At 41.9% G+C, this 16,795-nt stretch overlaps 1 protein-coding gene and 1 long non-coding RNA gene across 2 annotated transcripts in view; one reads left to right on the top strand and one right to left on the bottom strand.

Moving 5' to 3' along the window:
* Positions 1-16,795, bottom strand: part of LOC102512190 (zinc finger protein 27) — a 65,707-nt gene that overhangs the window by 11,501 nt on the left and 37,411 nt on the right. The window contains 4 exon segments of the mRNA XM_032487410.1: positions 4,732-4,847; positions 7,793-7,838; positions 9,207-9,420; positions 9,524-9,696. Of these exon segments, the coding sequence (XP_032343301.1) occupies positions 4,732-4,847; positions 7,793-7,838; positions 9,207-9,420; positions 9,524-9,696 (549 nt within the window).
* Positions 9,340-12,500, top strand: LOC116666051. The gene is made up of 2 exons (XR_004322907.1): positions 9,340-9,597; positions 9,701-12,500. It is a non-coding gene; the product is annotated as an uncharacterized LOC116666051 (long non-coding RNA).

Raw genomic sequence — 16,795 nt, 5'->3', positions numbered from 1 at the left:
TTCATCTGTTCCTCAATCTCGATAACTTAGATCAAAATCAGGACTTCTGTAAACTTGGAGGAATCTTCCTGCCCCCTCACAGAAGAAGTAATATTTGTATTTTCACTTTCTTTTAACTGGAATTTAGCATTTTCTGCCGTTACCCATGAGCCACAAAGCACAGAGGAGTTAAAACTTCCCGCAACTTTGACATTGATAGAAAACAGTCACGTCATTGGGAAGCTGAGACCGTGGTGGTTCTGGTCACCTGGGGAACTGAGAGTTTCGCCTTGGGGCTTACACTCAACTCCGAGGGATGAGTTGAAGCCCTGGAGAAAACATGCTTCTGTGTTGTTAGTGATCGTTAAGAATTTTGTCCATTCTTTCAGTGCTGCTCACACTTGCATGTGCATAAGGATGTCCAGAGCTTGTTAGGCAAAGATTCTCAGGCCCCACCCACAGTTAACTGGTCCAGCCGGTGTGGCTGGGGCGTGCCATTCGGTATGTCTAAAAAGCTTCCAGGAGATGCCCTCGTCCTGGGACCACGCTGTCAGCAACAGTACTGCCCGGCCTCAGTCATAAGAAGGCCCCTCAGGGAAATGTCTTTAGAAAAAAGTGCCTTAAAAAGCTAAGTTTTCTTTGGAAATAACAATATGTTTCTTCCTTATGGCCAGCACAAACCATGGGCTGTCTCTGCCTTTTTGCTGGGCTACCAGGAAGCACACAGTTAGTGACTCTTGCTGGAATCTCTCCCTTGTACATCACACGTTTCAACAAAGAATGTGCCTTGCATCATTGCTTGTAATATGAAATTTGGAAACTATCAGAAGGTCCAAAAAATGGAGGGGGGTATATTATATATTCCATGCATATTATGGAGATTATGCACATTGTTTAAAAAAAAGTACCAATATGGTACCATCTCTAGGACATTTTAATCAGCGGGGAAAAGGGTAGAGTAGCATGTATAATAAGTGTCTGGCCACTGTATCTATGTGTAGCGAGAGGCTGTGGCGTTCCACCCAAATCCCCCTGGAGTACCAAGGTACTTCTCCCAGCTGCTAGGAGACGGCTGGCTGTTGCAGGCTTGAGACCTTTTGAGAATTTCCCTTGGTCAAAGAGAGCCACTCCACCCAAGGTTACATGCCCTCCCTGGGGCAGCCTACAACCAAAGACTGATTGATTTCAGAATGCAGTGGCCTCCTTGCCTCCATTCAGGACAACACTGAGGACCATACCAACTCCAGAGCATCTTGTAAGATCAGCTGATGCCTCTGTTCAACAACTCCCTCTGCCCACTCTGCTTCCTTCACTGACTTACAGGTGTTCCAAGAGCCTCCCTAGTAAACCTCCTGCTTGCAGATCTCCATCCACAAGTCTGCTTTCCTGAGAACCCAGCACATGACAGAGCATGTGTGGTTGAAGTGCATATATTTTTTCTAGAACACTTTCCCCAAGAAGGGAAAGTAGGCTTGTTAATGTCATACTTACCTGGTACTCAATCATTTTCTGTTGTTCTTGGAAAAAGATCTGTGGCCTGTGAAGATAGATTGGAGGGAGGAGGATGGAGAAGGAGAGAAGAGAGCTGTGAGAGACCAGGCTTATGTTAGGACTTGCAAATTCCCTACATAACTCCTGCACAAAAACCCATGCTTTAAGTCATTGTGGTAGAAGGAAAACATGGTGCCATTCAACCCAGAATGTGGATGCACAGAACAGACTTCCCAGGAAGCAAAAGCCGCTACCATGTGAAAACTGGAAATTATTAAAAGCCAAAAATCCTTCAAACTTATACCACTGGTCCCAAGTATATACCAGAAAAGGGGCTTTCATATCTGTTACGATAATACCACGAAGAACACAAAGCAAAGCAAAGTAACTGTATAACTTCAACAAAACTAATGGTTACTTAAACTGTGGTACACATAATTACTGAAAGGCTAAACCTTGTTATTCGCCCAGCAGATTATTATTTTTTTTGTCTTTTCAATAAATGGTTTTATTTTTAATTTTTTTTTACATTTTTTATTGAGTTATAGTCATTTTACAATGTTCTGTCAAATTTCAGTGTAGAGCACAATTTTTCAGTTATACATGAACATACATATATTCATTGTCACATTGTTTTTTTTGCTGTGAGCTACCACAAGATCTTGTATATATTTCCCTGTGCTATACAGTATAATCTTGTTTATCTATGCTACATATGCCTGTCAGTATCTACAAATTTTGAAATCCCATTCTGTCCCTTCACCCAGCAGATTATTCAGTGTTGTCATTAAAAAATAATGTTCAACCGCTGACAACAAACAACTCAAGATGTTTAATTAAAGAAATAACTGTAATGGCTTAAATTATTTTTAAAAGGGCAAGTCATAGGTTAAGAGTATAAATAAATACTTTGATGTACTTGAACGTTTAATGTTAGAACTATATTAAAATTACCAGTGGAATAACTCTTGGTTTTTAAAAATTATATCTTTTGTGGCGATTCTCACTGAAGTAACCGGGCACGGTGTCATCCTGACTGGAAAAGCCTGCCAGCACCCAGATTCTGATCGCTACCACTCATTCTCACCAGAAAGAACTAGAGCTCCTCAGAAAATGTCTGAGTCCATCATCTGGAACAAAGAATACAAGGTGCACCTTTACAATCTTGAGTGTCAGAAAGCAAGGACCCTTCCTCAGGGGATAGGTCCAGGCAAGGGGGTGAGTAGAGGTCAGCCTCAAGGGGCTCCAACCTTGCAAGCAGTAGCGCTGGAGAAAACTGGCCATATCTACCCAAGTTAAACACACGAATATGGCCTCATAGTTCCGTATGAATGCATATGTTCACAAAGCTTTAGTCTATAAAAACTATAAATATGTAGTGATAATCAAAAATCACAATATTAAAATTTTCCTTTTAAAATAACTGGTACTATATTTAGATAAGACTACTATAACTTGGAGGTTCCCTATTTCCAAAAAATACACATATTGGGAAATACGGAACTAAATTCATACAAAACATTAATAAAGAACATTCAAGCTTTTCACTCACAGTAGTGAGAAACCTATAAATAGGTCTGAATATACTGTGCTAGTAAGCTACAGCCTGGCATTGAAAATCCACATCCAGGAGCAACAAGAGGTCTGACTTGTGGCTGGTGGGACTGCAATTTGGTTCAATCATTTTGGAAAACTGTTTGGCCATATCTGCCAAAGCTGAATGTAGAATCCCCGTGACCCAGCAGTCCCACCCCTGGGTATATACTAGAGAAATAACTGCATAGTGTTCAATGAAGACTTGAATAAGAATGTTCATGGCAGCTTTGATCATAGTAAGTCACAACCGGAAACTGCCCAGGAGAACTAGATAATTGTGGCCTCTCCATATAATGGAATACTATTCAACAACAAAAAGGAATGAACTGCTGATATCCATGCAATCCATGTGGATCTCACAGATATTATGTCCAATGAAAGAAGTCAAACTTAGGAAGAATATACTGGATAATTCCATTTCTAGGGAGTTCCAGAACAGGTAAAACTATGGTGAGAGAGTCAGAACGTGGGAAGGGGATGGATATTACTGAGATGGGGTAGGAAGGAGCCTGCTAGCGTAGGGGGTCAGCCAACTTTTTATTTGAAAGACCAGACAGTAAATATTTTTGGCTTTGTGGGTCCTATGGAGTTTGCCACAACTATTCAATTCTGCTGTTCTAGCATGAAAGCAGCCACTGATAATGACACAGCAGTGAATGAGTACAGCTGTGTTCCAATAAAACTTTAATTACAAACAGAGATGGCAGGCCAGATTTGGCTCATGGGCAATCGTATGCCAACCCCAGCTCTAAGGTGGTGGAAACGTTGCTCTAAGTGGTGGTTACACGAATGTGTGTATGTATTTAAAAATCCATCAAGTTGTATATTTACTATTTGTATGTTTTGCTCTATGTCTTTTATACCTCAGTAAAAGAGACAAGGAAAAGAAAGGCAAAAAGCAAACGGCAAGACGTAGACAAAATAACTCCTACATCCACCAGAACTGACTCACACCTTTGAGGGCAGGAAAACCATCCCACCACTGCGCGGGCAACAAGAGTTTGTTTCCTGACTGGCATTCTTGAGCTGTGGCCCTGATGACTGGCAACTCAAACAGTGACAGCCTCACAGCTGATTCCCACCAGATCCAGGCTTTGCCCACTGAGAAATAGTCTAGGAGGACAACTTTTAAAACAGAGCAACTCATATCTCTCCTCTGCAAAAAGAGGAGATTGTAATCTTCCCATGGCACAGAGAAGAGCTTTTCTTGAATACAGTGACATTCATAATGTTTGACTATCCTGGTGCCCTCCCCTGGAGAAACAGGTCTAGCCAATTACTCTCCTAAGGTTTCTTTACATAATGATGATTAATCCCTCCAACCTTAGTGACTGCCAAAGTCTCACAACTGATCACAGATCAAGGAAAATTAACTAGAAGAGATCAAGAAAAACTGGCCACAACTGGAATAACAGCCTTTAATTATATACTTTCATGTGTCAGGTAAGCGTGGGAACTTAAAAATGACTTATTCCAACTGTCACGTAAATATAAAAAGACGTCAGTGTCCCTCAATACTAAAAGCCTGTTACTTAAGAGTCTTTGCTCTGGCAAGAGATTTGGACCCTGGGTGACTCCTTCAGAAGAAGATCCCCTCTCCTGGACCAGAGGGCCTTTTACCTGGCCCATTAGGCCCTCAAGCTCCATCTCTCAAAGGGAACTCACCCTCAGCTGCAGCCACTGACAGAGGCTTCTGCAGATGTGACTGAGGTCCTGTGGCCCCAAGGAGAGCCCTGCTGTCCAACAAGGTGGTGGGACCCAAACGTGTACACTCAGGAAACCTGAAGATAAGCAGACCCAATGGTGAGAAGTCATCCAGCAGCCCCCAATACTCTGGGGCCAGTGAGGAAGAAGCCTGCAAGAGGGCTGAGCAGCAGACATATCTGAGTGATGGCTGTGCTCTGGGTTTGAGGGAGGGGCAACTTCTGGTAAGACCCTGAGCCTACAAGTCACTCGGACAGATGTCTGAAAGCCAAGCGATTCCTTTAACTGACTGAAGGAATCTAGGCCAGACAGTTTACCTCCCTGGGCCTCATTTTCCTCACCTGTGAAAACAGGAATGATAAATAGTAATTTTAAAAAGCCCATCCTGGTGGGGAGGGCATAGCTCAGCAGTAGAGTGCATGCTTGGCATGCAGGAGGCCCTAGGTCCAATCCCCAGTACCTCCATCATAAAATAAATAAACCTAATTACCTCCTCCCCGCCCCTACAAAAAAAGATAGAAATTTTAAAAAAAAGTTTTTTTTAATTAAAAAAAAAAAAGCCCATCCTTAGGGGCTTTCCAAAAGTTACCTCATTTAACACAAACTCAGGAATGGTTGAAAGGGGCTGAGTTATGAATAACAAAAGACACCTTTATCCCTCTTATCACTTAGGAAATTCCAAGGGTTTCAGGAGCTCTGTGCCAAAAATAGGACTGAAGACCACATACATATTTCTTATTATAAATCACAGTATCACACAGACTAAAATAAAAAGGATAAGAAACAGTAATTGGGTACATATGGTGAAAGTATGGAGAATTTTTTTTCAATTTCCCTCAACAACAAGGTAAAATTATTGTAGTGAGTTTTCTTTTGTCATTAAAAAGCAGATGATTCTGGTGGATAATCTGGATAATTCCACCAGATAATCTGATGGAAGATGAAGCCAGTCATCTGTCTTGCTAGTCAGTCTTGATAAGCGGTACCACCACGCAGTCAGTCCCCCAACAGCAGCATGGCAGTCATCTGAAGGGATACCATCTCCTTCCCTGCATGATAGTGACTCATACATCCTCATCACCACACCCTGACATTTGAACTCAAAAACCGTATGTTACTATATAGATACCATCATCTGGATGCTCTCAGGCACAAAGCACAGGGTCCAATTCAATGTGCATTTGTTTTTTTGGTTTTTTTTAACTTAAGTATAGTCAATCACAATGTGTCAATTTCTGGTGTACAGCACAATGTTCAATGTGCATGTTTTTGACTTCCAGAAGGAATATCCAAAAACAAACAAACAAACAAAATAGGCAATCTCAAATGGCCAAGCCAGAGCTACAGATTAGAATTTTGTGCTGGTGTGTATCTGGTTTCAGAATTTCAGACAAAACTTTCCCATTGTATGAATGTTTTGGCTTCAGATTATTTCTATGATTCCATTTAATTCGAGTTCAAAAACAGGCAAAACTAATCCATTGTATTAGACCTGGGATGGCAGTGGGTATTGACTGATAAGGCTTCAGGGTGCTAGAGATATCTTAATCTAGGTTGTGTGTACACAGTTCTCGTCAATGTAAAAATTCATTGAGCTGTGCCGTTAACATAAGGATACTTAAATGTATGTGTGTTATGCCTGGAAATGATCTGGAAAAATGTTTATTGCATAAGTAAAATGAAATAATCTGGATTCAAACTTAAGAATTTTTTCAAATGGAGCCACATATTGCCCCTTGACCAGGTATGAATATTCCATTTAATTCAAATTCAAAAACAGACAACATTAATCAGTGATGTTAGAACTGGGAGACTGGTCCCCATGGCAGGGTAGTGGCTGGGAGCGAGTATCATGGGGCTTTCCGGATGTTACAATCTTCTGTTTTCTGATAAGCACATTACCCTGGGGTGTTCCCTTTGTGACAATTCATTGAGTTGTATGTATATTTATGCATACTTTTGTATGCATCTTATACTTCAATGAAAGATTTATGTTAAAAACTTTAAAAACAAATATTACTTGCTCCCAAACCTGGCACTAGGCATAGTGTAGGTGATGAAGGAAACTACAAGAAAAAGAAAATGCCTGACTCCTTACCCATGCGTGTGGGTCCTGCATCGAAGAAATTACCCGTCTTTGATTCTGTGCAGCGGAAAAATAGGAAATGTCTGCTCTAAAAATGAAAGCCTGGCATGTATGGTTTCTGAAAGATGTTACCTGCCTCACCTCTCCACTTCCTTTGTTTCTTCAGATGCTATTCTCACTGTGCTTTGTCTGAAGATTGCCTAAGGATTGAATGTAATACTTAAAACAATCAGGGGTGGGAGGGTGTAGCTCAGTGGTGGAGCACCTGCCTGGCATGCATGAGGTCCTGGTTCAATCCCCAGTACCTCCATTAAAAATAATAAATAAACCTAATTAACTCCCCCCAGAGGGAAAAAAAAACAATTAAAAGACTGTTTCAGCATTTCACCCTTTTATTAAGCTACTGATCAAATCTTATTTTCCTTTCATTTGTGATTTTGTCCTGGTCCATCTTAATCACCAGTACTTTGACTTTAATTTCAGTGAAGAGCAGTTGCTAAAAGTAGCTTTTTGGTTTTGTCATTGTTATTGTGGTATTAGGTTTATTGAACGGTTCTACCAGGATTTTATAAGGCACAGGTTCACGGAAGTCAAACATGCCATGCCTAAAAAATACAGAACAAAGTAAAAAGATTCTTAGAACACGATAACTTCCAGAACCAGTTTCTTTTCCTTCTGTGAGTCATCTTTTTTTCCCTAGCCTTATTGAGATATAATAGTATAAGTTTAAGGTGTTCAATCCCCTGATTTGATACATGTATATATTGCAAAATGATTACCACATTAGGGTTCGTTAACATCTCCATCACTTCACGTAATTATCTTTTGTGTGTGTGTGTGTGTGTGTGGTGAGAACATTATTTTTAAGGATTTTCAAACACTCTCAAGGTTTACCCCTTCAGCAAAATCTTTTACAGTATCAGTTTAGATACTTACTCAGTAAGCTCTTTGTTTCCTGACCACAGGCAAAGGAACATCCATCCTAGCTGCCATGAAGTCAGAACAGATTTCCAGAAACCAGGCTCACACTTGGGATGCTGTTACAGATGGATATGTCATTACATTTTCCAGAAAGAACCTTAAAGGAAGCATTAGGAGAAATATGCATTAAATCCTTGGCAAAAGCAAGAGAAGCCACATCTTTAATAACATGTTATTTTACAGGAGTTTAACGCTTAATCCTTTCAAAGCACTTTCATTAATGTGAGGAACAATACAAAAAGGGGGAGGGAGGTTTCCAAAAGAGTTCTGAGGTAGGCTTTGGCCCTGAGGAACAGGAGGGAACTGGCTGCTCATCAGATGGGGTATGTCCTATGGGTGAAGTGTGTTCCCACTGTGCAGGGTTGCAGCCTCAAATCCTTGACTCTCCCACTGCCTTCCTCTGCACTTTACAAGCCTCAACACCAACTCCCTTTAAGCCTCCTAATCATAGACACACCTGGTGTCTCCAATCTACAGCTCTCGGGCGTCCTTATAGCTATGATATCCCCATATGTCCAAATATGACCATTGAAGACCACTAGTCAGTGACTACAAAGGTCACTGATTCGTTCTGATTGCAGAACGGTGAATAACACAGATCCCATATGGGGAACCCACACTGATCTCCAATGATATCCCAATGACTGGGGATCAATCAGTGATTCCCATTGTCCCACCTCCCCTGAAAATTATGACAGTCTCAGTCACTGATACCCCCCTCATTGATCCGTCTGTTCCACATTCCCTATCTACAAAAGTCCAGTCACTGATACCCTCAGATCCCCCATCGATGAGCCAAAGGAAGTCTCAATCACTATTAGCCTAAAAGTATTTCTCCAAACATTGATCCTCATTGACCACCCTCATCACTGAACCTCAGAGTTTCCACAATCACCAGTTCTAGGTACCCAAACGTAACTTAGAACTTCCGATCACTGACTCCCTCAGTATTCTGATCACCGAGCCGCAACGCCATTCAAATCAGTGTCTTCGAAGAAACCCACCTGGCCTCAGACCCCGTAAGACCACTATAAACTGACCCCCACGCACTCTTGTCAATCAAGAACTCTCATTTATTGATTCCCGCAGAACTCCCAATCCATTTTCTCCACAGACACTGCCACTGAATCCCACAAATCCGACACCACAGACTCCCCAACGAGGCTCAGACGCCCAATCACTTAACCCTCCAGTCCCCTCAGTCTCTGACCCTTACGGGCACCCATGACTGACCCAGTCGGGCCACCGTAGTCGTCTGCTCACTATTACATGGGTCCCGATGTTTGACTGTTTCTCACAGGGACCTTTCCCATTTTCCCTGCACCCGCGCCCATTACCTGAAATGGGTTGTCGCACCCCGCCGCCTCACCACAGTACAAGCTCTTCTCTCTTCCCATCCCGAGTGACCGTGCGCAGACTCAGTCGCGACTTGGAGGCTGGCTGCCGCCGCCTGGCAACCTCCCAGAGAACGGGATTCTGGGTTCCGGAGCGTTAATGGCAGGTACGATGGCCGCGCCCGCTTGTCAGCCGCTTGCTGGGGGCGGCCATGATTACGCCTGTGCCGTGCAGCGGATGATTCGGCCCTTTGTTAGGCGATTGGGCCATTTTAGAACGGGGAGAAGCAAGTGTTCCTGAGTCCCTAAACACAGACGTCACTGCTGCTTTTAGCATCTCAGAAGCCCATACCACCTGTGACCAACAGAGCGGCTCCCTGACCCGGCAGTTGAGCTTTCTTTGTCTCCAGCAGCGCAAGCAGTGAGGTAAGATGGCCGCGTACGTTCATACCGCTTCTTACGGGCAACCAGCGCGGCCATCTCCCCCGAGGAACTCCCCTCCCATAAAGCAAGGTGAAACTTTTTCTAGGCGTGGGAGAACGGCGAAGAAGAGAAGCTCTTCTCTCGGGGAGGCTGAGGCCCGGGAGGAAGAGGCGGGACTTCACCCAGTGGGCGGAGCTGCAAGAGTGGGTCAGTAGGAAGATCTTGAAAAGATTATGTTGAAAGTGGGAACTTTCTCTCAGGTGGCTTGACCCTGTTGACTTTAAAAATAAAACAGCCAACTTACTTGACCAAAAAATGAGTTTATTCCTATATAGCAGAGACTCACAGTTCGGGACAACAAGTCACAGCAAAAACGATGGACAAGTCCAACAAAAAAACAGGAACTGTTATTTTACAGAGAAAAAGGAGGTAGTTGGGAGGGGTTGTTTTGAAGCCAAGTACGTTGGAGAAAAGTGAAAGTTCAGAGTGAAGACGGCTTCTCATTGGCTGAGTTGTTGGGGTAGTGGATTTCCTGTGGGAGATGCAATGTACAGCTCTTCTTGTTGGGGTCTGTGATTGATGATTTTTTCCTGTTGATTCTTCTGTCGGGGTCTCTAATTGACAGTTCTTCCTGAAACGGACCTGGAGTGGTACTGCCTGAGATCTCCCTTTTCTGGCCTCCCTACTCCATTGGAGTGAGATTTTCCTTTATTAATTTTCATGCTCCAGAAGCCCACCTGAAATAAGGGTGTGAGTGCAAGCAGTTTATTTGGGAGGTAGGGGATGGGTCAGTGAGACGGGAGGGATGGAAACCAACAGAGAGTGCATCCATAAGCAGATTACCCCTGTGAGTAATGGGGGTTGAGTCCTGTGGGGAACTCTGGTAGATGGTGTGAAAACCACCTCCAAGTTTTCCCAGTCGAGGGCTGATGAAGCTGAGATATTTATGTTATCTCTGGTTCCTCACTGTTGAGGGCTTCTGCAGGGGCCTTAAAGCTCGAGCACTTTCAGCCTGCCTCACGGGCAGGTCTCAGGCAGAGCCTGCAGGCGCTCAGGGAGAAGCCAGCCATCAGCATATGGGCATGGTGAGTGCCTAGGCAAAGTGGGGTACCAACAGCATTCACCAGAGTCCTGTTTTTATAACCATCTACGCAGTGCTCTGCACATCCCAGGCATCATTTTGGAACACCTCTAGAAATGATTGCCTTTTCGTATGAAAATAGCTCTCTAGAAAAACAATTCTATTTGGTGGTCATACCAACTGGTATAACAGCTCACCTCCAAAATGACTCCCAACGATTCCCGACGCCTGGTATTCACACCCTTGTGTCATCCCCTTCCACATTGCAGGTCTGAGGTTAATAGTTTACAGTAGAAGTGATGGCCTGACACTACTGAGATTAAGTTGTAAATGACACCTGAGCTTCTGTTTTGGAGGTGTTCAAGCCCTTTCTCTCAACTTACTTTGGGAGAAGTTGGTTGCCATATCATTGAGGACAGAGACCACCTATGAAGAGGCCCAGGTAGCAAAGAACTCCTGCCAACAGCCAGGGAGGAACTGATGCCTTATTATATCCAAGTGCCTTCTGATATCCATCTTGGAAGCAGGTCCTGCACCCTAGTTAAACCTTGGAATGCCTGCAGCCCCCACCAATGGACTGACTGCTACCACATGAGGGACTAAGTCAGAACCACCCAGCTGGCAGCTCCCAGATTCTTGACCTTCAGAAACTGTGTGAACTGTTAAATGTTTGTTTTAAGCCACTGGATTTGGGGGTAATCTGCTATGCAGCAATAGGTAACTCGGATGCTGGGGTAAAAATGCTGTAATTGATGTCTCTGGATTCCTTAAACAAGTTCCTAAACTTGTGAGATTGTTCTGTCAAGTCAGAGGGGATTATTGGCAATTTCCTCTTATCTTGCATAATAGAGAAATTAAAGGCCTGTGGCTCTGTTAGATTTTTAAAACTTAATAGAGTTTAACAGTCTTGCCTGATTTGAATTAATACAAGTGGTTTATATGACAGTGTTTTGAAGTGATTATAGTAATTAACAAAAATGACCATTTGGAAAGTGCCTGTTACATGCCTGGCCTGTTGCTGGCCTGCTCACTTCAAGGGCTACTCATTCTAGCACCAGTCAGCTAGGCAAAAGGAAAGAGAGCCTTAGAGTGTCTTATGCTGGGAATTAAATACACTGCCTCAGAAATGACACATGTCATTTGCTCCCACTACTCATTGAACAGTCAGCCAACCACGATATAAATACAGTCTTACCATAAGCTTGAAATGGGGAGAGCTAGAAATATTTAAGGAACAACCTTAAAGACAAACACGATGAAAGCAGTGTTATCATCACGATTTCACAGGACGTGCACACAGAGGTAAGATGTCCAATCCATAATCACTCAGCTAGTAAGTAAAGAAGGAAGCAGAGCCAGGTATGTCTGTTTTATATAGAGGTAAAGGTTCATTACCATTATTATTAAATTTTTACTTCAATGTATCTAAGGCAATGAATTAGGGAACAAAGAGAAGACTGAGGTCTCCAGTAAAAATAAAGAGACTCAAGATGCTGAGGTCTTGGGGGGGGGGGGGCGGGGGAGGAGGAGTACAGGTGGAGAGAGAAAACAGATAAAAGAAGAGTTTTTACAAAAGAGTACATACACACTGTATGTGAAGCTCAGGAACAGGCAAAACAAATCTATTGAGTTATAAATCAGAAAGCAATTGACTCTAGCAGTTGTTGACTCTGAAGAGAATTTCTTGGAGTAATGAAAATGTTCTATATATTGTTTTGGGTGGTGGTTTTGTGCGTCTATATAATTGTCAAGACTCATCAAAGTTAAGACTTATGATTTGTGCATTTATTTTATGTACATTAAAACTCAATTTTTTGAAGAAAAAGAGTGTCAAGATTATTGAGTGATCGTGTAGGCTAGGGAAAAGTGAGACATGTGAAAGAAGTCACACAACTTTACCATCATCTGTGGAAAGATGGGACCCAGGCAAGGCCATCATCAGCACTATGGCTTGTGACAGTGCCCGCTCTGGGCAGAGGGGTGAGAGAAAGGAACCCCAAGGATTCATGGTTTGGCGAATTAAAGGCTCTGGGCTAACCCAGCCGTAGTGACCATCAGCTCTTATTTACTCCCTGGGTTGACAGGTCTCAGCCTATTGAACCAGTTGTGGTGGCCCTCCACACTGTCATCATTTAAAGGGATACTGGGCCCCAAATTTGGCCTATAAGGAGGCACAGCCCTTTCCTACTCTGGAGCAGAAAGGACTGTGCCCTGGCCTGAGTAGAAATAGGCCTTTGCCCTTGTATGAGTGAAGACTGTTCTGGATCTCAGTGGGATGAGACTGTCCCCCCGGATCAAGGTAGATCTAGAGAGTAGTCTGGCATGAGCAGAGGCCACACCCCATCCTGTCCTGTCTTGAACTAGGGGTGGAGGTGGTAATTGGTGACACAAGTCTTAAAGTATACTTTCCAAAAAGTTAAAAATTAGAACTCTTACAGATATTCAGAGATTCATTTAACTTAATAATGAGGGAATTAGCAGGATTGGAATTTTGGTTCAGAGTAAACAGGTATATAGTCAGTGGAATAAAGAATCTTGAAATAAGACTGCAAAGTTAGATACAAAACTAATGTCCTACAGAGCAATAAAACCATGACCTGTAAGGTTATCTTTTCTCCACAGAATCAGTTTGTGTCTATAAAAAATATATGAAATGTACCAATTGTCTCCAAGTAAAATTTATCTATATAGTCTTCATCCTAATTAGTAGTAAAAAGCCAGTCAAACAAGGCACATTCTACTAGAGCATTGGGTTCTCAAACTGGTGCAGTTTTAATCTCCAGGGGACATTAGACAATCTGTGGAGACAGTTTGTGGGGAAGGGGGATGCTACTGACACGTGGTGGGTAGAGGCCAGGGATGCTTCCAACCATGCAGAGGACAACCTGGCACAACAAAGAATTATCTGGCCCAAAATGTGAACAGTGCTGAGTTTAGGAAATCTTTCTCTAAAATGATTTGTTAGTCTTTGGGTGGGGTTTTTAGAGTATGCTCGAGTATGACTTTGAAAAGGCACACAAGATAACACAGTATTGTTTCCTTCTTTCCCAGTTTTTGATCATTTTTCTTAACACAAAATTGACAAAGTGTTGGTAATTATTGAATCTGAGTAATGAATACATGGTGATTAATCAATCTTTTCTATTTTTGTGTATGTTTGCTTTCCCCCCTACATTAAAATTTTTTTTTAAAAAAAAACCCAGTAGATTCTGGTCTTTTGCTTATGGTCAGTGCCATGTACCAGTGGCCACAGCTTAAGAGCATGTTTAGACATCATATTTAAGTGTAAAGATGTTTCTCTTTTATGACTTCATCCCAAACTCTGCCCATCTCTCAAGTCCAGGAACTCTCAATTCTAACTACATCTTAAATTCAGTCAGATTTTAAAAATCCAATGCTTGGGATCCACTCTCAGCAGTTCTGGTGTGGTTTTCCTGGGGTAAGGTTCTTTTTTATTTTTAAAGTTTACCAGATTTGGGACATTGTGGACACACAACCTAAATCAATTAAGAAACTTCATATTATGAACTTGGTTTGAGGTGGGCTGGATGGGTAATACCTTGCAGGGCGAATGAGAATACACCCTGAAGGAGGGCATACCTATCTTATGCCTAGGCCTCCACACATAATTTTTCAGGGACAATGACCAGCAAGCTGTCACAGATAATCAGTCACACAAGGGAACAGAACCACATGAGCAAGACCCTGCAGAAACAATAGTCACTATAAGCAGATCCATCTAAACAGAGTAGCTTTGGACTAGAGATGTCGCTTTGGTCTGTGTTCAGCCCACGGGATTTTTTTTTTAATAGACTTTATTCTTTTAGAGCAGTTTCAGGTTCACAGCAGAACTGAGCAGAAAATACAGAGTTCGCACATAGCCCTCCCCACCGACACATATATACTGCCCTATCCTCAACATCCCTCATCAGTGTGGCATATTTGGTACAATCGATGGATCAACATGGGCACATTATTATCAACCAAAGTCCATAGTTTACATTAGGGTTCATTCTTGATGTTGTACATTCTATGGGTTCTGACAAATGCATAATGACATGTAGCCACCACTATAGTATCATACAGAATAATTTCATTGCCCTAAAAGTCCCATGTGCCCAATTTATTCATTCCTCCCTCCCTCCCTCCCTCTCCCCAAGCCCCTGGAAACCATGATCTTTTTATTGTTTCTGTAGCTGTGCCTTTTCCAGAATGTCATTTGGTTGGAATCGTACAATTTATAGCCTTTTCAGACTGGCTTCTTTCATTTAGTAATATGTCTTTTAAGTTTCTTCCATGTCTTTCATGGCTTGATAGATTTTTTTTTAACTGCACATATATTTTTAATTTACATATATGTACTGTTCATTTTTTCTAAGAACATTTAGAGTTTTAGCTTTTTAAACTTACATAGTTATCAAAGGAATAAAGCCAACCACAGAATAAGAATTAATTCAAAAATATACATATACCCTGCTATAAACAGCAACATTATTTATAATTGCCAAGATATGGAAGCATCCTAAGTGCATATCAATAGTTGAATAGATAATGAAGATGCAGCATATATATATAATGGAATACAACGTACCCATAAAAACGAAGGGCATTTTGCCGTTTGTGGCCCTTCATTCACTTTTTTTTTTTTCATTTCAAAAATCGGAATGTTATAACTGGCAGAGACATTTCCATTACATCAAAAACAACAAAATACCTAGAAATAAACCTAACCGAGGAGGTTGTCTATACTCCAAAAGCTGAAATGACACAGAGAAATGGAAAGATTTCTTGTGCTCTTGGATTGGAAGAATCAACACTATCAAAATGGCCACATTACCCAAAGCAATCCACAGATCCAACACAACACCCATCAAAATACTCATGACATTCCTCACAGAACTAGAACAAATGATTCCAAAATTTATAGGAACCACAAAAGACCCTGAACAGCCAAAGCAATCTTTTGTAGGTCTCTCTTTTTTTCTCTTTCTTCTTTTTGTTCTCTTTCCTTGTGGTTTGATAACTAGAGACGATCCTTTAACATTTGTTATAAAGCTGGTTTGGTGGTGCTGAAATCTTTTAGCTTTTGTTTATCTGTGAAGCTTTTGATTTCTCCATCAAGTCTGAATGAGAATCCTTGCTGGATAGAGTATTCTTGGTTTTAAGTTTCCCCCTTGCATCATTTTAAATATATCATGCCACTCCCTTCTGGCCTGTAGAGTTTCTGCTGAAAAATCGCTGATAACCTAATGGGAGTTCCCTTATTTGTTATTTTTGCTTTTCTCTTGCTAATTTTAATATTTCCTCCTCATCCTTAATTGTTGTCAATTTGATGACTATGTGCCTTGGTGTTTTCCTCTTCTGGTTGATCCTGTGTGGTACTCTCTGCGCTTCCTGGACTTGCGTGACTGTTTCCTTTCCCAAGTTGGGGAAGTTTTTGGTGCTTATCTCTCCAAAAATTTTCTCAGGTCCTCTCTCTCTCTCTCTTCTCTTTCTGGGACTTCTATAATGCGAATATTAGTGTGCTTCACGTTGTCCCAGAGTTCTCTTAAACTATCCTCATTTCTTTTCATTCTTTTTTCTTTTCTGAAGTGGTGATTTCCAGTAATCTGTCTTCCAGCTCACTAATCCGTTCTTTTGCCTCCTTTAGTCTATTCTTGGTTTCTTCTAGTGTATTGTTCATTTCAGTGATTTTATTCTTCAACTTTGTTTGGGTATCCTTTATATTTTCCATCTCTTTGCTAAAAACTTCATTTTGTACATCTTGAGTTCTCTGAACATTTTGGCCATCATTACTTTAAACTCTCAGATAAATTACCTATCTCCTCATCACTTATTTCTTCTTCTGGGATTTTATCTTTTGCCTTAGCCTGGGATATATTCCTTTGCCACCTCATATCGTCTGTCTTTCTGTGTGTTTGTGGATTCCTTCCATAGGCTTTGGGATTGTTTCCTTATTTCTAGTATCTGCCCCTGGTGGATGAGGCTGGACTAGAGGCTTATGCAGGTTTCCTGGCAGGAGAGGCCAATGCCTGCCCACTGCTGCGTGAAGCTTCGTCCTGGACCTCTGGTAGGTAGGGCTGTGTCTAGAGGCCTTTGTGGCTTAGCAAGTCTGCTGAT

The sequence above is a fragment of the Camelus ferus genome, chromosome 9 (assembly GCF_009834535.1).
Source record: "Camelus ferus isolate YT-003-E chromosome 9, BCGSAC_Cfer_1.0, whole genome shotgun sequence".
NCBI lineage: Eukaryota > Metazoa > Chordata > Mammalia > Artiodactyla > Camelidae > Camelus > Camelus ferus.
The sequence above is the reverse complement of the archived record's forward strand: the minus strand, read 5'-3'. Positions and strand labels throughout refer to the sequence as shown.